The sequence below is a fragment of the Rhincodon typus genome, chromosome 21 (genome assembly GCF_021869965.1).
Source record: "Rhincodon typus isolate 14 chromosome 21, sRhiTyp1.1, whole genome shotgun sequence".
NCBI lineage: Eukaryota > Metazoa > Chordata > Chondrichthyes > Orectolobiformes > Rhincodontidae > Rhincodon > Rhincodon typus.
Window position 1 is genome coordinate 39,304,624 of NC_063352.1, and position 25,278 is coordinate 39,329,901.

Sequence of the window (25,278 nt, forward strand, 5' to 3'; positions counted from 1 at the left end):
CCTGCTCCTCTGATGCTGCTTGGCCTGCTGTGTTCATCCAGCTCTTCACCTTGTTATCTCAGATTCTCCAGCATCTGCAGTTCCTACTATCTCTGAAATTCCTAGACCTGATTGCCCACATCCTAGTGTTCTAAAAGCAATAACTGCAGAGATAGTGGATGTGCTAGCAATGATTGCTGACTAAGTATTGCTTTATATTGTTGTCATTGACTCCTTCCATCACTGTGCTGATGATGGATTTGTCTTGCTTCTGTGGACAGGAATGTCTGTGAAGTTTGAAAGATTGAATAAGATGCAGTGTATACAGGCAACAAAAGATGGTTATTTTGAGAAAGAATTATTGGAAGAGAAGCAAAATTTGTTAAAAGGTAAACTGTTAAAAGGTTTGCTGAGGAAAAAAATTCAGAGGCCTTTGTTTGAGTCAAGTTAAATGATCCAGTACTGTGGATCAACACTTTTATTTTTCATTTTGTATAACTACAAAACCAATAGAAAACTAATATAACTAATGAACTAAAGAACCAACTGTAAAGGAGTGAGATAACAAAACAAACTTCAAAGGAAACTTTGAAAAGTTTAGTTTTAGGGAGAGATGCTGCACCCTAACTCCATGGGTCTCAGATGTGCTAGAGAAACCATGTGCTCCCCCTCCAGGAATCCAAATTCAAATGTAATCATAGAATCCCTTTAGTGTGGAAGTCGGCCTTTCAGCCCATCAAGTCACACTGACCCTCCGAAGAGCATCCCATCCAGACCCATCCTCCGACCATATCCCTGTAACCCTGCATTTTCCTTTGCTAATCTACCTACCCTGCACATCCCTGAACACTATGGGCAATTTAGTATGGCTAATCCACCTAACCTGTGCCTGTTTGGACTATGGGAGGAAACCGACACAAACACGCAGAGAATGTGCAACTCCACACAGGCAATCATCCCCAGTCCCTGGCAATGTGAGGCAGCAGTGCTAACCACTGAGCCACCTTATCACAACACAGAAGGGAGGCAGGCAATGAGGTAAAATGATCCCCTCCATAGCCTGCTGTCTGGATCTGTTGATGGCCATCTTGGTGAGATCCAAGAGCAAGTTCACAAGGAAGTCCCCCAATCTGCTGACCAGCCTTTGCGTTGGGTGACCCAAACAATTGAAATGTGGGGTTAAAGTGTGACCAAAAGTTGAGGAGCAGCCCCTTCAAATAATGAAATGGAGACTGTAATTGAACCCATCCACAGAACAAGGACTCCTCTAGGTCATGAAAAATACAGACAGCCTGATGGCCTGTGAGCTTCTATTGTTATGGGGCTGCCACGTTGAAAATCTTCAATGCTAAAACCCTGGTAATACAAGAGAAGACTCCCACTGGGGACCCCTGCCATTGCCACAGAGCAGCATGTCTGGATAGTTTAAGAGGTGTAAAAGTGTAGAGTGTGAAACAGCAGCCTGTATAGGAACCCCCTCCATGTAGAACAGCACAGAGTTTCTGCATGATGATTCTGAGAGACAGGATTTAAATGTATTTGGAAAGGCAAGGACCGATTCGGGATAGTCAACATGGCTTTGTGCGTGGGAAATCGTGTTTCACTAACTTAATTGAGTTTTTTGAAGAGGCGACAAAGAAGATTGATGAAGGCAAAGCAGTAGACATTATCTGTACGGACTTCAGCAAAGTGTTCAACAAGGTTCCAAGTGGTAGACTGGTTAGTGGGTTTAGATCACATGGGATTCAAGGGGAGTGTTAGCCAATTGGATAAAAATTGACTTGAAGGTAGCAGACAAATGGGTAGTGGTAGAGGGTTGCTTTTCATACTGGTGACCTGTGACCAGCAGTGTGCCACAAGGATTGATGCTGCTTCCCCTGCTTTTCATCATTCATATAAATGATTTGGATTTGTATATAGGAGGCATGGTTAGTAAGTTTGCAGGTGACACCAAATTAAGTGTTATAGTAAACAGTGAAGATGATTATCTCAGAGTACAACGGGACTCGATCAGATGGGGCACTGAGCCAGTGAGTAGCAAATGGAATTTAATTAACTTAAGTGTTGCATTTTGTTATGCAAACCAGGGCAGGACTTATACAGTTAGGGGTAGGTGAGTGTTGCCGAACAAAAAGACCTAAAGATGCAGGTGCATACTTATTTGGAAGTGGAGTTGCAGGTTGACAAGGTGGTGAAGAAGGCACCTCTCTGACAATACCCACAACCTCTAATCTTTCTTCCTCCTTCAAGGTCTGTGCACAGCAGTCATTCAGCAACAGGACAATCAATGTTTGCCAGGCTTTCCCAGCAGCTGCAAGGGTATATTGGCCACTACACCAGTGTGAAGTGACCATGTTCCAGATTTTGATCAGGTCCTTGTAAAAGACTGGCAGCTCCTGTAAAGAGTTATGAAGACTACTCAGGTCTACAAACAGGATTTGCTTGTCACAATTGGGGTTGTACACTTGGAGAAAAAATACATGGCAAATGCACACCATCAAGCAGGGGTCTGGGCATAAAGGTATATTGCTGCAGTGTGACGTTGCCACCTGGGTTCATTTACACAGACATCATACCATTCAACTGCATTAAACTGGTTGTACTGCTGCTTATTTGTAGCACCTTCCTGTGAAATAAAGCAACTTTATGATTCGTGTCAAGCGTCTTACCATCTGGCGTTATCTCAGTCAGCCTTTGAATTGTTGCTGAGGAGGGACGTGTGTGAAAGTGAGGATAACCAGTTGGTATACCTCGAGGCCACATTGTGTATTCTGTGGAATTTGGGAACAATTTGCTATTGCACCTGAATTTGTAACAGGAATCTATCTGTTCAGATAGTAAACTACAAAAATATAGTCTTTAATTAGTTTTCCTCTCTTTCCCCTCTTTGGATTCTTCCACTGCTGTGCATCATTCCTGTCAAAGAGGATAAATTGGAGATTAATTCCAGGCTTTCACCAAAGCCATAACATCATCTTAAACTGGGTTATGGGCAGGAGTGGTTCAGAGAGCTGCTATGCAGAAGTACAAAACTTCTTCACAATGCCTTCCCAGCTGATCTAGCCAAGATCAGGAGCTCATTGCACAGTGCATTCCTGAATCTGGTAGCTTCCTACTATTTCTTGGAAAAATATGTAGCTATAACTGCCATTTGTAACCCTTGAAACAGTGTCTTCCTCAGTACATTCTACATTTTTTTAAAAATTGAAAAATGCATAATTCAAATTTATGATTAAAATATTAGCTTCCAAAATTTGTCAATAATTCAAATACTATATACTGTAAGGAAATGTGCTGTTTTGTCTTACAGTATGTTTTTATTCCCATAAATGATATCATTAAATATTATGGGAGGCGTAACCTACTTGGATAGTCATATTGTAAACAGAGTGGAGATGAGTCCAAAGCAGAAATTTGCTTTACAAGCAGCACAAATAATACAATAAAACAGTATTTTAAAGTAAGGAATAAGGTTCATCAAATTATTATGTTTCACTCTTTAAAATGATTATGTTTCACTGTTTAAAACTTCAGTTCCAGGTCCTCCATTAAGATTGTTATTCCCAGAGGTCCAGTTGACATCATTGAGAGTTGTCTGGCAGACACCCGAAAATCCCAATGGCATCATTCTAGGTAAGACAGAGGAATAATGAACTGCATGGAAGTATCTAATAAATGCTATTGAATAGCCTAATGAATAATTTTCCTTCTCTTTCCCTTCTTTGGATTCTTCCAATGCTGTGCACCATTCCTGGCAAAGTGAATAAATTGAAGACTAAATCCAGGCTTGCACCAAAGCCATTTCATCATCTTAGGCTGGGTTACGGGCAGGAGTGGTTCAGAGAGCTGCCATGCAGAAGTACAAAAGTTCTTCACAATGCCTTCCCAGCTGATCTAGCCTAGATCACGGTGGCTCAGTAGTTAGCACTGCTGCCTCACAGCGCCAGGGACCCGGGTTCAAATCCATCTTCAGGCAACTGTGTGGAGTTTGCACATTCTCCCCGTGTCTGTGTGAGTTTCCTCCAGTTGTTCCGGATTCCTCCCATACTCCAAGATGTGCAGGTTAGGTGGATTGGCCATTGCTAAATTGCCCATAGAGTTCAGGGATATGTAGGGTAGGTGGGTTATTGGGGAATGGGTCTGGATGGGATGCTCCAAGGGTCGGTGTGGACTTGTTGGGCCGAAGGGCCTGTTTCCACACTGTACGGATTCTATGATTCTATGATCAGGAGCTCATTTCACGGTGCATTCCTGGACCTGGTAGCTTCCTACTATTCCTTGAAAAAATATGTAACTATAACTGCCATTTGTAACCCTTGAAACAGCATCTTCCTTAGTACATTCTAAATAAAAAAAATTGAAAAATGCATAATTCAAAACATTTAAAACTGTTTAAATTTGCCTTTCTTCGTAACTTATTTATTTTTCCTCTTTATTTCCTCTTTAAAACATTTGTTCTCATAGGTATCCTTTCAACTGAAAGGAAACATGGGACTGATCAATGACAGATTTTACCATGACAACTATTGCCCTTCTACACACAGCTAAAACAACATTTATTTATATCAAATAGATATTTTCAGAATTGTTCTTTGCAAAGTATTTAGAAGTAACGCTTTTGATGGCCTTCATTTTAAGGCCTTAACAAGAATTTGTCAAAGATAAATAGGTGACAGTATTGTACGTAGAATCCCACTTAGAAGTAATGCTATGGCAGAGCAATGCGTTTATGCTTTGGGAAATAAGATAATCTGCAACAACATTCTTTTGGTAAACAGGCACAGGACAAACACGTTGTCTTTTAGTGACACTAAGTGGTTATAAGGTGTATTACATGATTGAGTTTTCCTTGCACATAGACAATTTAAGGTGGTTTATGAAAGTAATAGTACAAAGCAGTGTTTGCTGCCGTGCATAATTAATAGACGTTTTTTATGTTTCTTGAATATAGATGTAATTACATATTCAATGAATCTGGAAACACATTATCAAATTTTGATGAAGGAATCTCAAATCAGATCATAGTGATTTTTCTTAACAATTTTATTCTAGAGCTATAATTATAATATGTGAACCACAGAATAACATAATATAAAGACTATCAATTATAACTGTTTTTCTGTGGCAGCACAGTTCTGTATCTATATTAAAACTGGAATTTTGTTCCCAACAAGACTTCATGTACAGTTTTTTATCCAAATCAGTTTCAGTGGGATAACAATTGTAAATAGATAGGAATTTATACTGAACTTAATCTGGAATCTTGAGTGACCTTTTTCTGAGTCTTCTATCTTCTATCTTCCTTCCTTGGCACTGCTTACCTTCATGTTTTCTTAAAAAACAATGGCAGAACTGAAGAAGGAATTCTCTGTTGGCTCAGTCAGTCAGTGTTCCCTCTGCTTTAAGTAAATCATTAATGTTTTCCAAAATATTTTTCATCTGTTTTAACTTTAAATATTGAATGGGTAGGTTAAAAATGATGATAATAGAGAACAGATTGTAGTCATTTAGTACTGTGAAATTGCCCTGACATTTGCTGTTATTCAAAGGTTGAAGATTTTGTAATTCTGCAGCAACACGAAGGGTCCCTGCTGATTGTTTTTTTTTTAAATGTCTGTTCAGTTTTTAAAATCTGTCATAAAGAAGCATCAGCTTCATTCAACACACACCCCCAGGAGAGAGCAAAAACTAACAACTACAGTATAAAAATCACACTTCTAAAGACAAGCTGGAAAAGTTAGTCACTGGGGAGTAGGAGCATTCCCATTTGGACTGATAATGTTGATGACTGCCAGAACCATTCACCTAAACATCATGTACAGCATGTTTTTACAATTTCAGAATAGCTATGTGTGTCATATCATGTTTAAAGTAAACCACCCATTGACTTTTGAAGAACTTTTCCTCTTAATTTTGTTTTTTAAGACAAACACAAGATGCAGTTGCAAATTGAAAACGTATGAGTACAAAATTATTAAAGAAATGCATCAGAGACCATAATGCATCTCAAGGGACACTATGTAAAGAATACCTAGTTCAGATGAGGTGTAGATTTGATACTCTGGAGAGCTTTCCCAAAACTGCTCCAGGAATATACTTAAGATTTTGTGTCAGAGTACCACATGCAAGCTGTACCGGACATGCTACCCTCTTGTAGCTACTGTCCTTAAAGACTTTGCCTGAATTGCTGGATTGATAAATAAGGCGAGATTAAATATTCAATGAAATAATGCCCATTGGAAATTGAGTTGAAATTTGTTTATAGAATGCAGTGTCCATGAGATTGGCAGAAGCCCCATCTTCTCTTCTATTCCAGTAAGTGAAAGGGCAGTTTTCAAGTTGGCATAAAGATGCATTTAGAGACAATGCAGAAAATCTTTGCAAGAATGGTTACAGGGTTGAGGGACTTCAGTTACAAAGGTAGACTGGAGAACGCAGGATTGTTGGTCGTTGAGAGAGTTGAGAGGAGACTTGATAAAGATTTTCAAAATCAGGAGGGGTCTGGACAAAGTAAATGTTGTGAAATTGTTTGCTTGTTGGAAGATCAAGAACCAGTGAACACTGATATCCAGTGAATGACAAAAGATGAACAACAGTTTACACAGCAAATGGTTAGGATCTGAATTCAATGACAGTGTGTGATGGAAGCAGATTTAATCATTATCTTTCAAAAAGGTATTGTATAGTTACCTGAAGAGAAAATAATTGCAAACCCAAGGAGAGAAAGCAGAGTGTAGGACTAACTGAGTTACTTCTGGAAAGAATCGACACAGAAATGAACGTTGATAGGCCTCCTTCTGTGCTGCAACCATTCTAGGATTCTTTGAAATTTTCAGCAATTTGCACCATGAAACCAACAATGTATGAGTGAGGTTCTTGGAGGTCCTTTTGTTTTCCATGATTTGCAGTCTGAAGTTTGCCTGTGCAGCATATCTACAAAATCTACTGACAGCACCTTCAGGATTTTCATGTTATTCTGCATATGTTATTTTCCTGCGTGTGCACAGGCTGCAGAAATTGTTGTCTGTTTCAATGAAGTAATGACGACAAACTCTAACCATTGCACAAAATCCAGGCTGATACCTCATTCTCCCAAATTCAAGTTCCTGTCGTTCTACCCAATCATACTGGTGCATCTTGTATTACCCTTGTGGTGCCTTTTTATTGCTGGTCCAGATTGCTCTGACAAGTTTCAAGCACCACCATTACTCTTCCTGGCTGTGACGATTGAGAATGCATTCAATATTCAACAGTAAATCTTTCTTCAGGAAAGAATTTCTCATTCCACCCTTCATATTTATAAGGAGGCAGACAATTTAAATGATCCATTTTGATTAAACCCTTTGCCCAGTGCTGCTACAATTAGCATGGGTCATTACATTTGCCCTTGGCTCAAATTGTCAATGCACTATACGATGTGAAGCAAAATTCCATAGAGTTGATCATTTTGATTGTAACCTGTACTGCTGTAGCTGATCTTTACCAAAAGCACAGGAAGGATGATATGATTGATCTCAGTATTGAGCTAGAGAGGGAATTATTCAACTACAGTTCCCGCAACTGACTGCTATATGGCGAGAGCCTAACACCAGATGAGCACAGTATGGGGACTAGCTCTGAAACCACCCACAGCCTAATAACCTGCCATTGCTTGCTCTGGCTCCACACATGACAAGTGGCATCTTGGGCAACAAATTGGTGATTGGCTGGTCTCCCAGCATGAGTCACTGCCTTCAACAGAACACAAAATTAGAGTGACAAAAATGAACACGAAATCGTCAATGCTGTAATGTGCTCAGTTTTATTGAAAAGTAGATGTTGAAAATGCAATATAAATACATTCCGTCATACTGGTTCAGTAATGTGAAAACAAAAAGTTAAAAATTGATTCTAGCATTCTGACAAGTATGTACTTGTTTTTATTTGCAGGTTACCAGGTATCTTACCGTTTGGCAACTGCTGAACCAAATCGGTTCATCACCACAGAAGTCAGTGCCAATGTCCGACAGTACTCTGCAACCAAGCTGATACCTGAATCTCCATATGTCTTCCGTGTTTCTGCAAAGACACGTCAGGGGTGGGGCGAGTCAGTGGAGGCAGTTGTGATCACCACTGAAACTAGAGGTAAAAAACAAGGCATTGTTGGTGGTGTTGGATCGTTCTAAATTGAGTAATGAACTTTTTATGTATCCTTTAAAATAAGCAAAATTTTCATAAATTGCAAATACTTTTCAAAAAAATAATTAGGATAGCGTAACTTCAGAGTTTAGAGTAATTGTTCTGTATCCATTGAAGGCTGCTAATTCCAGTTTTGTTAATGGCTGATAATTGTGCAAGGTTCCTTGACAACGTATGGATAATATTCCCAACTCCTGCTGTTGTTGCTCGTAGCTACTCCTGACAGGAGATCGGCTGTCATGATGTACCATATTTGCCTGTCTTGTGCCATAACTCTCATATCCACTGAAGCTCTTTGCGATTGGTCTGTGACATCCATCATTCAAACAAGTCTAGGTCAATCCCTATTTCTGTTGCCCTCTCCTTTTCTTTCCAGAAAAGGTTTCTGGAGCTTTCAGCTGTGATCAAATGGCTGAAATACTGATATTTTCCTTTTTCATGTCACTTGTTGGAGTTATTTATACAGTCTGAGCAGTAAAGTCCTGTCATTCTTTGGGGAATGCATTTCCAGAGAACATTGCAATTGGTGAAATCATGAACCGTGAACATGATTTATAACAGGAGTCAATGGAATAGGTTCCTGCCAACAAAAAAATTTAATAGCTACAGCACACAGAGCAAGTTCAAGTTCACTTAAGTGCATCGAAAACAATGTTTTTATTAAACATGTAGATTTTTCAGTGGAGAAATAGTGCATTAAACACAGAAAAGAGATGTGTAACACTAATTCTTAATTTATCATAGATGTGTACTCAAAGGTGGAAGTGAATTCTGTAAATTTTTGGTAATGAGTAATATCAGTGTCAATCCCTCTGCATTGGACACTGTTTTTTCCCATGTGGTATCATTGCCTATTGCCATTTTTTCCTGCTGTCATGACATCTGCTATCATTTAAGTGAAGTTGAGGTTTTCTTATGCCAGACTTTCAAGACTGTAGACATTAATATAGAAAAGCATTTAAACACACATGAATGAACTGTAAAGTGCTTGGGACATGGTGTATAGAGATTTTGCACTGCTGTGTCTGGGTTCAGTGCTCTACTAGCTTCCTGTGTCACCTGTACTTTGTTCTACGAGGAATAGGTTGCACGTGGCACAGCTCCATTGCACATCACAATACTGTGAATATGTGCTGTCCTTACATTATGTAGCCCGCTGGTCGATGCAATGACAGAGTATCAAATTTGGACCATACAGTTCAGGCAATTAATTGATCAATCATTCAGCAAACAAATTTGAATTAGGCAAGATGGGTTGTGCTCTCGGACTCCTTGGCTGGGCACACAAATTGTATATGAGGTATTCAACTGCTTCTACAATTGCAAACTGTCTGGAGTGTTTTTTACGGTCTTGAGTTGCTGAATTTACCAGGTTGTTGATGCATCCTCTCAGGAATTGGAGAAGAACTAGTGACCAGTGCATCTGGGTCTGCAATGTGAGTGGAGATTCCAGAGCCTGATGTCTTTACCAAGCTGAAACTGAACACCTTCACACTTGATACTATCAGGAGTCTGTCAGCCAGTGCACCCAGAATCTGTGTGCTATGCCCTTCTACGCAAACCCCATCAAGATTCTGATCTGAGCCTCTTGCAGCAGAAACTGTCTGCAAATGAACACTCCACTATATTAGTAAAAGAATCTCCTGGGCAGATTGAGGGCAGTTCAGGCATGAATAATCACCATGTGGATTCCAATTTACTTTTGAGATACGTGCAATGCCAGAATCTGAGTCTGTGACTGCAAGTGTGAAATCAAGTGGAAGGACCTCTTCATTAATACTTTCATGTTGCTTTTTCCTTTCCTTCTTTGGTAGGCAGATGTTAGTTCATGGGTGTATGAAAGAAGAAAATCAAAAAGTGGGGTGGTGGTGGCAGCATGCGTGAGAAGAGGTCCATGGTCACATTAACTGTGACCTATTCATTATATCAGAAAGCAGGAGGAGTGTCTCCTGGGAGTTGAGAAAGCCATTAGGCAGGAATATAGTGTTGATCCCAATGATCTCAGCAATACCAGATGAAATGAGAAATTGCTCAGCAGTTCTGGCAGCATCTATGGACTGAAAGCCGAGTTAACGTTTCAGGCCTGGTGATGCTTCTTCAGGGTCCACTTCCTCCAGCGATTTCATTTTTGTTTCAGATTTCCAGTATCCAGAGTTCTTTGTTTTTTCTTAACCAGATGAAATCACATCACTTCCAGCCCAATTATTCTGAGAACTCTCCTTTGGGGCCTCAGGAGATGCAGAAATCCATATCCCATCCACTGGTTCTGCTCTGACCCTTCCGGTTATTTGTCTACTTGTCTAAAGGAGAAGGGACAGAATGCCAGTGATAGTGCAGTGTGTGGCACTGTGTTTGGGTGATGTTCCCATTATTGTTAAATAGCCTGACATATGTGGAGGTGACGAGAGGTGAGTGTGAAACAGAGAACATTGTTAGTTGTATGAGATGTAGTATCTGGATGTTAGGCATGAGCTCTGATTGCCAAGGAATTTTATGTAGCCATATATTTAATTGAGTAGGATTCAAGATTCCTTCGAAAGATCATCCAGGATTGTTTCCTGCACAATCCCTCCCAGTGTACAATGGCATCTCTGCCTGTCCAACTCCACCACAAATATTTCATTCACCACATCCGTTGTCTGAGACATTCTCTGTCTTGCTAACCAATTTCCCGTTGTTTAAATTCACCAATATTATTTAGAACATTGTTCTTTTGTAAATGACAGCCTGTTTCTCAGAGATAGGATTGGCTGCATCGCACTGTTCAGCCCCCTTCAGAGTGTAGCAAGAGTTGACAGAGTGAAGAAGAAGGAATTAGCACTCTAACATAGGCTTCGGTTGTGCAGATTGGGTGGTTTTTAAATTCATTCAGGGAATGTGGACTTTGCTGGCTAGAACAGATTTTTATTGCCCATCTATAACTGCCCTTGAGAAGGTGATGGTGAGTCGCCTCCTTGGATCATTGCAGTCCATTTGATTTTTGGTGCACCAACAATGATTTTAAGAAGGGTATTCTGGGTCATGAACTACAAACCATTTCCTAAAATTTGAGAATATGTTTTCTAGCTTCCTATGTGGGATACAGGAGATCTTAAAATTGCAAAAGTGATTTTAACTTTTTTGTGAAATATCTGAACATTTCTGTACGTTGCCAGGTGGATGCCAGTGAAGTAGCTATATTTGACCTAGATGCAAGATTAATTCTGGAGCAGTAGTTTTCAGCATTGCAGTTGAGCTGCTCTTGAGCTTCAGAAGCATATATCCAATAGTGTCACAATGCATTACAGCAATCAGCAAAGGTTCTAAGGCAGTACCTCACAAACCCGCAATCTCCACCACCAAAAAATACAGTGAAAACAGGCACTTGGGAACACCATTACCTCCAAGTTATACACAGTTGTGACCTGGACATATATTCTATTTCTTCGTTGTCATTAAGTCAAGGTCCTGGAACTACCTTACCTAACAACATTATGGAACCCATTTTGACACATAGACTGGAGCAGTTCATGACAGTAACACACTGTCATCTCCTCAAGGACAGCTGGAATGAATGGCAAACAATGTTGGCCTTGCGACCAAAACATATATTTCAGGAAGTATTTCTTAAATGTCTTTGTATTAATCGGTGCTATCACCTATAAGATAGGGTGGTGTAGAAAAGTTGAATTTACTTAAAAGTAATAAATAACATTTAACCAAGTTGGTAAGTTTGAGTAGAAAAGAGTAAATTTCACTTAAAGCCATTTGGAAGGTACATGGATTAGTTAACCAATATTCCAGAAATTCAGTGTTCCCTAAAGATCTTAAAATAGTTACTGATCCATTTCAGATCTGGAACTTTTTGCACAGATAGCCATCTAACTTATTTAATGTTCAGAATCACAGAAAGAGAATTTTGCCACCCAAATAAGCTATCTGACATTGTTTAAAATCTTGGCAATAAAATAACCTCATGAAATACTACATTAATGTATAACATTCAGCCTTTCCTGCAAGAAACTGTGTGCAGTTACTTTTAAAGGTGTAATGTGTTATAATAGTTATTGTATCTTTAATGGCAATATCATCTTTATCTTCATGAAGAGACTCAATTAAAACAAAATAACATGCAAATTTTCTGAAGTAAAGATTTCTCATAATTTATATTCATCTAGTTTCCATGTGTCAACTGAAGTACATTTTCTAGGTTATCTTACATTTCAGCTGTGGTTCATCTCAATGTCAGAAGCCCCTGCAGACAGTCTGGCACAAAGATCAAGGCTAACACTCTAGTACAGTACCGAGAGAACTGTGAGAAAGAGAGTACTGTGCTATGACAGGTTTTTATCGAAGAGAGGATACACTCTCAAGCAATTAGATGCAAGCAATTAGGATAGTAAAAGGCATATTGTGCTTTTCTTGCCGGAGAATTGGCGTATATAACGAAGAGATTTCTGTATAATTAGGTAGTGCTATGGTAAGACTATGTCTGGACTACTATGCATAGTTTTTGGGCCCAATTTTTGTAAAAGAGACTGTTATTGGGACTTCTGACCCTGCGATTTTGTCTCTGTACCACAGGAGTCTGTCCATCCTATTTTCATTTTGGGGTGATGAGCATAGGCTGGAGATGGGACCCCATATTTGGAAGTAGGTATAAGGTAGCAAGAGACAGGCAGATTGCAAGGCTGTTAGGCTAGCTTGCTGGAGATACTGCCAAATGTAATCATGACTCTAGCCCTCTAGTCCCCACTCCTGATCCATTCTCATGCCCCTTCAATATATGCCCTCTTTGGCTTACTCATATCCTCCATGACCTGATTCGCTTATCTCTCTTGCCCTGTCACGTTTTGAACACCTCTTCATACATCCAACAAATACTCATAGACCTTCCCTTACCTTCCTTGCCTCTTCCATGCCCACTTTTCCAGTTATTGTCTATGATTAGAACCAGTGAGCTATTGGCAAATCTGACAAGTCTTTGAAATGCTCTTGTAAGTGATAACACAAACAACAAACTTTGAAAATCTGATTTGAAAAAAAATCTGCTTGTCTAACAACCTCACAAAAGTGTCAGTCAATCACAACCATTGTTGTAAGCAATCCATTTCATATCTCTTTATCTTACGTAAATAAACAGTGAAAAATAACTTTGAAGAAAGATTTTTACAGCATAATAAATACAATAATACAATAAAGATGTCAATCAAAAAAAGCTAGCATTCATCTGAAAAGGGGTCAACATTTCCTAGAAGCCTGAGCCCATTAGCAATTATTTCACCCAGACAAGTAATCATAATGAGACCATCTGCCAACTGTATCTACAGAGCAGTTTGCACAAATGAACAGATACCTTTTTTCCAGATGGTCTTGGGTAAAATAATGGTAGGTGTGGAACGAGACCCATAAGTTCTTCACTACTCCAACATAAAATTTCATGCCAGTTGAGAGTAGGTGGCAGAAGGCCATTTGATATATTTTACAAGCCCTCCCACCTTCAAGCCTGCCACAGTGGGAGTGTAAATGCACTTGATGGGGTATGATGTAAAAAACACTTCATAAAATAAAGAGGAGTTAAGGGAAATTTTGTCAATAGTTGGAAGTGGCTAGCAATTTTACAAATGGATCTGTAATTACTTCAGTATCTAGCATTCTTGTCAGAGACAAGAAGGATCTGCGCTATTGAACTCACTCTGCATCAAAAATTAGCCATCCAGCCTACTGAGCTAACCAGCTCCCTAATGAGAGGTTAGATAAAGGTGAAAATCCAGGATGCAGTCACGTAAATGAAAGGAGAAAAGTTAATTAAATTAAGAAATAGTCAGATGGTGTTGCCAAGCTTTCAGGAGAACATAGGATAGAGCAACTTTTGTTGAATCAGTTCATTTTCATGTGTGTGTGCGCTGCTGAAGATTATACCTTCCTTGATGCAAACGGAAAGGCACTAATGATAAACCAACATGCTGAACTGTTTTTTTTTTGCTGAATTCTAAATGAGCAGACTGTAGAATGATTTTTGACGGTTCAGCACACATTCAATCACTGCATCATGCTGATGATTCCTTTACACATATTCAATCAATAAATTGTGTATTGCTCATGCACAGCGCTGCAAGCAAAATCAATCACTTCCAACACAAAACTCAAAAAGTATTGCTTTCTTGATATTTATCCACGAAAATTGTTGACTGCTCATGACACTGGACTAGTATATCTAGACACTGATAGGCTTTGAACAGTCATTGGCACATTTCAGTTATCACTTAGCACAGAATAGCTCTGAATTTCATTATAATTCCCTTTCATCTTCAATTAGTATTATTCTATCTAGTGAAATCAATGGGCCAAATTATTAAAATTTCAAATGAGCTGGAGGATCATTTGCTGTTATAGTCCAATTACTCTCCATTTGACTTTATAAGTGGATCACTTTGAGACAATAAAAACCCGAATTCAAGTATTTCAGTTGGTCTTTCTACAATTTAATTGTTCTTGGAAAATTATAATTTCAATCATTTGTTGCATTTTTAATGAAAGGTGTCGATTTAGATATGGATGAAGTTGAAAGAGATCCAGCCCTGTTAGTAAACTCTCTAACGTATCCTGTCCTGTGGAGCAGCAATCATTATGTAAATAGAATGTTTAATAATATGAATAAATCTGTGGGTTATGTTGTGGGATGCCTCTTTAAAATAGTACCATGTTCTGGTCAGATCACTTCAAGAGCATTGTACTCATTTGTGACTGATTCGTCACTGTGTTCATTTGTGAATGAGAGAAGAGATTGAGAGAAGAGTCATGAGTTTGATTCTTAATATTCAAGCAGGCACTGAGAAAAGATGAGCTCTTCAGCTTTGAGCACAGTGAATAAGGAACCAGCTATTGGTGTACAAGACAGTAAACAATACCTACAATGTCAATCTGGACCATTTTAAGTTAAATCATGACACGAGGACGGTCTGTTCATTCAAGCAAGAGCAAGGCAAATTTAGTACTGATAGTGGAATTATATTTTTCATGTGTGATCAGCACATGGACTTTCAGATACCACAAAAGCAGCAAAACGTGTATTTAATTAACATAAACAATTAAGTGTTATTTGATAAGTATTATTTATATATAAATATTTGTAATAGTGTATAAAAATTGTAATACATATTTGTAATATTTATATATATAAACATTTCTTTGAAGTTTAGATTTCAAACTAGCATCTCTTTTTGTAAAGGGGTTTAAAAATTTACCAGGTCAGTCTTTCTGGAACCATGTGTAATAAAGCAGGTGACTGCAAGGCCTCCTGGAGTATCATTGGAAGTTTGTTTAACTTAGTTCAAAAGCTTTTGGTTCAATTCACAGGAGATCTGAATGGGGTCAAAAGTAAGCATAGTCTGTCCTAGAAAAGGAGATTGTTCAGAGCATTAAAGAGCCATATTGTACTCAAAATATTAATTTGTTTCTTTCCTGAACACTTGCGGTGTTTAGTTCAGATCTTTAGAATCTGCAATACTTTCCTTTTATTTAAAGGAATAATCTACCTCAGTGAAAGAATGTAGTTTGTAAAACTTCCAGACAAGGGGTGTTTGATTAAAACTCTACAGATTAGTAAAAGACTGAGAGAGCCTATACCCTTAAATGTATGAGAGTTCCAGGAACAATACAGCTTGCAGGACATGAACTGAGAAAAAGTAGTTATGTCAGACCTGCAGTTTGGACTGGGAAGGAAAATTTCCCTGGATTCTGAATAACTAAAGTGATAGTGTTCAGGAATAGATTTATATAGCACAGTCCTAGAATAATGGACAGGACACTGTGGAATGAGATGAGGAAGAAATACTTCATTCAGAATGTGGTGAATATTTGGAATTCTTGACCCCAAAAGGCTGGTGAACATTGTTTATCCTCAAGGAAGACACTGATAGATTTCTGGAAATTAATGACATCAAAGGATACAGGGATATTGCATATTGCAGAGGAAATTTGTTGTCAAATAAATCAAGTATTGTTGGATCTCATCATTTTTGTGGTTCTGTAGTCACTCAACATGGTGGTCCCAGAAAAGTGAGCTCTGGTTTTGCCCAACTTTCTTTTAATTTTGTTTTGTTTGTGTTCAAAGGGACCTATGGTGTTTTGGGACGGTTGCAGGACAGAATCATTTGGAGACCTTCTTTTGTTTTGTAGATCGCCCACAGCCAGCTACCAATCTGACAGTACCTCAGTCTGAGATTCGGGGTCGAAGTTTGCTGTTGCAATGGAAACCAGGGAGTGACAGGTCGTCACCAATCCGCTACTTCACGGTGCAAATAAAGGAACTACCTAACGTGGATTGGCAGACACACACCTCTTCAATTAGTCATGATGCTACATCATATCTTATAGACCGGTAATGTGTGCAGTCACTTTAATTTGAAATTCTGCATCTTGTATAGGTTAAATTAATATTTATCAAATTAAGACAAAGCTGCATTTTGTGCATGTGAATCAATTAATTAAAAGAGAATGAGACTTTCTGAAAATCTGAAATCAGAATAGAAAATGTTGAAAATACATGGAGGGCAATCAAAAACTAGAGGAGAAATATTGTGAAAGATAATGTATCATAATTTATGTTCCAAGCCAACAGAAAAATATGGGCTGGACTTTACAGAGCTCTATATTATCTCCTCTCCCAACTGAGAAGCTGTTACTTAGCCCACCCACCCAATAGCTGGCTGCCTCCAGCCATTTTATGCTGGAAGCTGACTTAATTGTTTCATGGGAGGAAGTTATGCCTTAGAGAGATGCCAGCCATTCTGATTGGCCATATCTCTGCAGTCCCAGCAGAGCCTTGTTCAAGCAGTGACCACTGCTGGGACTACAGGCAGTGCCTGAGAAAAATAAATGATAGAGCCAAGGCTTATAGATAAATCCAGGTTTGGATGGGCCTGGCTGACACACCCCACTAAGAGGGTTTTTTTGTGGGGGTGGAGGTGTGTGGAGGTGTTTTTGAGCTGGGTTGTGGGTTGAAGGGGGAATATGACCTTGGGAGAGTGTGTCTCCTGTGAGTACAGGGGACCACCCCTAAAGGAGTACTTCCCCCAACCTAGCCCCTCCTCCTTGCCCAACAGCAGCCAGTGCAGTGAAAGCTCCCACCTCCCTAGCCTTAGGTAAAACAGTGGCAGATATGGAATGTGACCATTAAGTGACCATTATTGGCTTAATCACTTCAATAGATCCAATGGCTGACAGACTTCTTCCTAGGGTGGAGGTAGCTTTTACAAGGGGACATAGTTTTAAAGTGAAAGGAGGTAGATATCAGGGAGACGTCAGAGGTAGGTTCTTTACTCAGAGAATGGTAGGGGCGTGGAATGCATTGCCGGAGAGGGTAGTGGAGTCGGCCTCATTAGGGGCATTTAAGCGGCTCTTAGATAGGCATATGGATGATAGTATAAGGTAGGGGTGGAGGTTAGATAGACCTTAGGTTTCGGGTAAAAGTTCGGCACAACATCGTGGACCGAAGGGCCTGTACTGTGCTGTACTGTTCTATGATACCAGATGCCTTCTCCTCTTGGGAAACTGCTCACCAGGGGAAACATTCATGTTCTGTGAAAAGATGGATTGGATAGATTTTTGTGCTTTATATACTTCCTTTAAATTGGATCTGTGGTTTCAGATGAAGGCAGTTTTATCTTATAAGATTCCAATACAAAACTCGGCAATACACCAACCTAGGACCAAGGCAAACAATCAATGTCATGTATAATATCGGATTGTTATTCTGTTATTGGTGCACAAAACCATTATCGCATTATGGTCTGCTTAAATGTTCCAATGTTGAAGCCTGTACTTGGTTGGTGTAAGAGTATGACAGGAATCTTCAACACAAGGACAATTATCATGGTTCTGTTGATTGTTACCTAGAGCAGTTCCCCAAGGTGACTCCTAAGGCTTCTCTCAACAGCCTTCTATCTTCAACATAGTGAACAATCACAGATATTCTATTGTTAAACTTGCTTCCACATCTCTTTCAGACAGTGCATAGCAGCTCATAGAAACAAGCTACATAATTTTTTTTGCTTATGTCAGTGCTAGTTTTCTTTTGGGAGTAATGATATCTCAAATCTGCATTCCCTGGTTACTGATGTTTTTGCTATTAATGGCATTTTCTACTTATTCTATTTTATCAAAATCCTCCATGACTTAGAACATCTGTATTTTAGTTCACCTTAATTTTCTCTTTGTTAAGGTCAACAATCCCAGCTTCTCTTGTCTTCGCACATAAATAAAGCTTCATTAGAATGGTATCAGAGATATAAAATCTCACTCCATCTCTAAGGCCTTGGCATTCTTCCTAAATAGTGGTAACCCAAGTTGTTACAATATTCTAGTTGGGGCTAACCAGTGTTTTATAAAGACTTCATGTAACTTCCTCACTTTGAACGCTAAGCACCATTTACAGCCTTCTCAACTTATCCTGCCATCGTCAAATTCTTCACAGAACCACAAAATTGTTATGATGCAGAAGGATACATTTGTTCCATTGTGTCTGCATCAGCTGTCTAAAGGAGCAGTATGACTTAGTACCATTCTCCTATTTTTCCCCATAACTATGAATGTTGTTTCTGTTTAACTAATTATCTAGTACCCTCTTGAAGCCTCAATTGAACCTGTCTCCACCACCCTTCAATGTATTCCTATCTACGCACTGTGTGAGAGAGAATTTTTCTTGTATCACACTTATTTCTCTCGCTAGTTACCATCTGTCTTTGCTCACCCATTCACGATCCTCATATGAGAGGGAACAGTCTCTCCCTTTCTTCACTGTACAGCTCCCTCATGATTTTAAAAACCGCTTTGAAATATCCTCTTAGCCTTCTCTTCTCCAAGGAAAACAGTGTCAACTTCTCCAATCCTACTTGATAACTGAAGATTTTCACTCCTGCATCCATTCTCAAACTTCCAGTGAGCAGTCTAATTGTCTATCACCATTCACGAATGGATGTGATAGCACTTGTAGAGCTTAGATTTGGTTCATTGGTTGTAGAATTGTTTAGCTCTATATCGATTGCAGCTCATCTCATTTGGCATGCTGCTCCAGGCATGCCCGCCTGCACTTGTCATTAAACCAGGGGTGATTCTGATGGTAATGGTAAACTGGGAGATATGTCAGGCCATAAGGTCACAATTGAGTACAGTTCTGCTCCTGTTGATGGCCCATACTGCCTCATGGAGGCCCAGTCTAGATCTGTTCAAAGTCTATCTGATTTAACACAGTGATAGTGCCACACAACAAGATGAAAGGCATTCTCAGTGGGAAGACAGGACTTCGTATCCATAAGGACTGTGCAGTGCAGGCAGATTTGTGAGGATGAGATCAGCTATGTTTTTCCCGTGTGTTGAGGGAAAACTTGCCACAGACCCAGTCTAGCAGCTATGTTATTTAGGACCCAACCAGTACGTTCAGTAGCGGTGCTGCAGAGCCACTCTCCACTCCTACCACTCAGACTGTTTCTTCCAGTTACGTTCACCGTGGAGACTACCAATTCATCAGCCAAGAGGGGGCAGGGAACAGTACATCATAATCAGCCAAAGGTTTCCTTTCCTACTTTTGACCTGATGCTATAAGTCTTCATGGGGTGTAGAGTCAACGTTGAGGACTCCCGGGGCAACTGGTCCCAGTTGTATAACATTGTGCTGCCACTTGGAGCCATGGAGTCAGAGATATACAGCACGGAAACAGATCCTTCGGTCCAACTTGTCCATGCTGACCACATATCCTAAATCTAGTCCCATTTGCCAGCATTTGGCCCATATCCCTGTAAACCCTTCCTATTCATATACCCATCCAGACGCATTTTAAATGTTGTAATTGTACCAGCCTCCACCACTTCCTCTGGCAGCTCATTCCATACACGCACCACCCTCTGTGTGAAAAAGATGCCCCTTAGGTCCGTTTTAAATGTTTCCCCTCTCACCTTAAACCTATGCCCTCTAGTTTTGGATTCCCCCACCCTGGGGAAAAGACCTTGTCTATTTACCATATCCAGGCCCCTCATGATTTTATAAACCTCTATAAGGTCACCTCTCAACCCCAGTCTATTCAGCCTCTCCCTACAGCTCAATCCCTCCAACCCTGGCAAATCCTTGTAAATCCTTTCTGAACCCTTTCAAGTTTGACAACATCTTTCCTATAGCAGTGAGATCAGAATTGAATGCAGTATTCCAAAAGTGGCCTAACCAACGTCCTGTACAGCCACAACATGACCTCCCAACTCCTATGCTCAATGCTTTGACCAATAAAGGCAAGTGTACCAAGCTGCCTTCACTACCCTGTACTACCACTTTCAAGGAACTATGAACCTGCACTCCAAGGTCTCTTTGTTCAGCAGCACTCCCCAGGACCTTACCATAAAGTGTATAAGTCCTGTCTTGGTTTGCCTTTCCAGCCTGAAAAGAAACAATTAGCCATACTCTATGTTTTCTATCCCTTCACCAATTTTATACGCACATTGCTGTTGTCTCATTTATTGCATGAGCTATAAAGTTTCTCACAAGCCTGTTGTATGACACTGTACCAAATGCCTTTTGGAATTCCACATGCACCTCATCAGCATTACCCTCATCAACTTCCTCTTTACCACTTCAAAAAGCTTCAGCAAGTTAGTTAAAAATTATTTTCCCTTAAGAAGTCCATGATGCCTCCTCTTAATTAACAAGGCTTATCCTTGTAACCTTTTCTCAACAACAAGTTACACTTGCATTTTCTAGTCCTGCGGCACTGCTCCCAAATTCAGGAAAGATTGAAAGTGTCTTGTTGCCAGTGCCTGTGCAATTTCCAATCTCAGTTCCTCTGATGTATTTCTTCCAGTCCACATGCCTTATCAACATTAAGTATCAACTGCCTTTCCAATGCCACCACTTTACCAATTTTAAATACTTCTAGTGACGGGTTTCCTTCACTGTCACCATGGTCTGACCAGCAATTTGTTCCTTAGTAAGGACAAATGAAAAGTATTCATTTAACATGTCAATTATGCCCCAAAGCTCCACATGTAAATGTCCTATTTGGTCCCAAATCAACGCGACTCCTACTTCTACAACACTTCTACTGTTTATGTGCCGATGGAAGATTTTGGGCTTCCCCTTTGTGAGCTGTTAGCAACTTTTTCATAATCCTTCTTTGGTGCCTTTAGTCGTGTTTCTTCCCTTCCGAACCTTCTGTGTTCAGATTGGTTCTCAATTCTATTTACTACCTGAGATAAGCGCACTGTTTTTTGTTTATCTTAATCTATCTCAATTTTCATCAATTTCAGCAATTTCCCAAAATTTTCACACTTCACCATCTGTGGAGAGAAATCAAAATTAACATTTCAGGTCCAGTGATCTTTCTTCAAAACTCTGATTTCTCTCCACACCTGCTGCCAGACTTGCTGAAATTTTCTAGCAATTTCTGTTTTGGTTTCTGATTTCCAGCATCCACACTTGTTTTGGTTTTTTTTTAATCTATGAAGAGAAATCAGAGTTAACGTTTCACTCCAGTGACCCTTCTTCAGAAGATCTTAGTAATGCATTTTGTTGGTACCAGTGCCCTTAAATCTGTTTTTCGCCATTGCAAATGTTCTCAGTCATTCTTTTGTATCAGGTTTCGAGAGTTTGGAAGTTTCAATTAATTCCCAAAATGGTACAGAAGTGTCATTACATTTTGTACATTGTAAAACCAATTCTTCAAGGAAAACAAAGTCCTGAATTTTTTTTTTTCCTGTCATTTGACAGTTTAAAGCCTTACACTTCCTACCAGTTACGAATAATGGCGACTAATGATATTGGAGACAGTGTTTACAGTGTACCCACACAGCCAGTGACAACACTGCAGGATGGTAAGGATGAGTTGAGTTACAGCATTATTTTTGCTCTGTTCTAATTATTAATTACATTCTTTGATTTAAATGCATTTTAACTTGTCGTCCTTCTATTTAGCTCAGAATAAATCTTTAAATTTTAGTTCTCAAATTTTAATGCATTATATTTATATTAGTGATTTGCTTAGAAAAATGTATTCATTATAATAGATGGTTAATATTTAGCTATGATTATCTGAATTGAAAAAGTCTTGTCTGAAGTCTTAACTAGATTGTAATAAGACGACAGCTGTGTAAGATGAAAATCTGAGTTTGCCAGAAACTAAAGGGGAAAATAAAAATTTACTGCTGAGCAAAAGCAGGTGAAAAGTGATTGGAAAATAACTGACTGAGAGAAATAAATTGATTTAAAATATTCTCAAATTGTGCTATGTTTCATGTATATATTATCTTCACATCAGCCTGTAAAATAATGTCATATCTGAAGAAATAATTATTTTTCTTTTAAATGCTGCATCTGGTTCCTTGTTTATATTGTGTTGTTTAACACAACAATTGATAGCAGTTGAAGTATATTCTTATTGGGGCGCAAGGATGACAGAAAATGTTTTGTATTGCTAGTGTTAGCAATAGATGAAATAAGGCCCCAATTTATCTTGCAGTATTTTTCTGGTTGTGCCTTCTTGGAAACAGCACACCCATGTGTGCAGTTCAGTGTTTTCCTTCTTTAGTTCTCTGAACATCCCAAAGGGAGGTTCTTGGTGATTACTTGCTGAACCTTGAGAATGTGTCATTTTTTTTAAACCGTAGATAGGGCGAGTGTGCAGGCCCAGTTCCTACTCCACCATAACAGGAATCAAACCCCAAGCTATTGCCTTTAACCTAATTCATACACCAGTTGTCTAGCCAACTGAGCTAGCCATTCCTTATTCAGTACAATATACACCTGTATCTATTCTTGCAATCTAATAGCATTGAGAATAGAACTAAGTAACAATAAATTGTATTTTTGAAATACATGTATGAGATATGAATGTTACAAGACCAGAATTTATTGCTGTGAATTAATTAGCCCTTCAGTTAGTGGTGCTGAGCCATTTGCTTGAACTGCTGCAGTCTGTGTGGTCAGATAAACGCACAGTGCTGGGAAGGTGTTTCAGGATGTTGACCTGAAGGAACCTTGATGTATTTCCAGGTCAGAAAGGTGTATAACATGGAAAGAATTTTGTGGGCTCTGTTGTCCCCAAACACCTGCTGTCCATGTGCATCTGGGTGGCAGAGGTCACTGGCTTGTAAAGGTGCTGTCAAATGAACCTTTGTGAACCCTAACCTTAACCTATTATTTAAGTAGTTTAGAAAACCAATTGAAGTGTTCCAAAGTATTTCACTGCAGCCTAAACAGACAGAAATTGACACTTGTATGGATAGCATTTATTCATAATGTTACTCTTGGGGGAATTGTTTAAAAAGAGATACTAAGCTCAACTTTGAAAATTGTTTCCCCAGCCTAACAAAATTGTGATGCTCTTTGTAAATGAGCACCTTTATTGTTTCACATCACATAAAACAGAGAGATATCACCCCCTCTTAATCTTCAGTTATCTTCAGAATGGTTCAACAAGAAGTATAAAGTTGTGATGTATTGGTCAATTGCTTCACCTATAGTTTTGTTTTCAGTTCCCAGCAAACCGCCGGTTATTCTGTCTGTGATTCCACGTACCACTACCTCGGTCCTTGTTCAATGGAAGGCAAGTTATGTCCTCTGGACTGTAATTAATCCTTTGTGTATTAAAAATGTCTGTTCAGTTAGTGAAAAAGTTTTTTTTTTAACCATTTATCACAATGTATTATTTAAATGAGATTTATAAAGGACATAATTAGTAGCAACATAACACAACCAATCATATTATCATGGTATGATGATCAGTATAACTCAGTATATTATATTCATAATGTGATACTGTGCTTTAAGAGCTTTGAATGTGATGTTAGCATTGGCTAAACGTCTACTATTCATTCATAAATGTACCTCTAATCTGATAATGGATGACAAACTCACTTCTACTATTATATGCTTAACAACAAGCTTCTCCAGATTTCTAGAGGAAAATTGGCTTTGTGAGATCAACACATCTTAGTGATATGGCTGAACATTTTTAGCAGCATTTTCATCCATGAAACATGAATGAAATTATTCACAACATGGCATTGTAAATCTTGTCATGAAACATGTCTTGAAATAGGTCCATAACTTCTGTTTCTGTTTTTACTATAATTTAGTATTTTTTTTGCTATTCATAGTGCTTGGACTTAACACCTAAATTGTACACTGACCTTCTGTTTTTATTGTTGTATTTTTGAACATGCTATGCCTCCAGTCCTTCCATTGTTAGACACATCATGGGTGGCAAGGGTCATCCAGAGCCATTTTCTCCATTTGACCTGCTAAAATAAGCACTATTTTTAAAAATGGTGCAAAATATGGTAGTGCCCATTGTTAGGTGGTATGAATATCATCTTGATAAACAAGGTGCCGTCTGCAGTCTGCATGCACACTTTGGGGTGAGATGCACCTGTAAGAGTTAGTGTGCCCACAGTAAATAGTATTCAGATTGTGCAGATGAGGCAGATATGACATCAGTGCACAATGCTATTTCGGTGACGGTGAAAATGCATTAAGCAGCAAAAAAGCGTATCGTTGGCAGTCATTTTTATCCTTTAGCTTTTTTACCAACTTCAACAGCTTTTTATTTTCCTTATCCAACTGTAAAGCTCAAATGGGGAGCATCAGTTGACTTAGTCCAGACTGTTTCCAACTCTGTAAGGACTCATGCTTACTATTGCATCTTCCTACAGTTTCCAATGCAACCCTGCTACAGGTGGACCTAAGTTTTCTTTAAAATTACCTATCAGTCACATTTTAGAAATTCCATCATGACTTCCTGTTTTACTTCGATTGTAATTAAATGTATGTTGAATAACTAAGATTGCTGCTTTCCAGCTTCTCAAACCTAAAACCAATTAAAACCCAACCTTTGCGAATCCTATTTCTGACACCGCTGTAATTTTAGGGGCTCGTGATCACAGTTACCTAATCTAGGCAGTCAATGATTTGCAGCAATTTTCTGATAGTTTATTGAGTTTGTTAAGAAGCAGAAGTTTAGATATGATGCATTAGTTAATTAGACAAAGCGTACAACTGTGACAATTGAAAATGGTTCAATAATACCAGAGGACAAATAGGCTGTTGGCACTGAATGTGTTAGTCTTATTAAAGTTGTGGGGGTAGCATCCTGCTCTCTAG

General features: G+C 39.0%; 1 protein-coding gene across 1 annotated transcript in view; it reads left to right on the forward strand.

Moving 5' to 3' along the window:
* The window catches only part of sdk1a (sidekick cell adhesion molecule 1a), a 720,929-nt gene that overhangs the window by 609,175 nt on the left and 86,476 nt on the right, over nt 1-25,278 (forward strand). Inside the window, exons 28-32 of the mRNA XM_048609738.1 lie at nt 3,514-3,612; nt 7,909-8,103; nt 16,318-16,519; nt 21,889-21,992; nt 23,652-23,722. Of these exons, the coding sequence (XP_048465695.1) occupies nt 3,514-3,612; nt 7,909-8,103; nt 16,318-16,519; nt 21,889-21,992; nt 23,652-23,722 (671 nt within the window). The remainder of the gene's footprint in view (nt 1-3,513; nt 3,613-7,908; nt 8,104-16,317; nt 16,520-21,888; nt 21,993-23,651; nt 23,723-25,278) is intronic.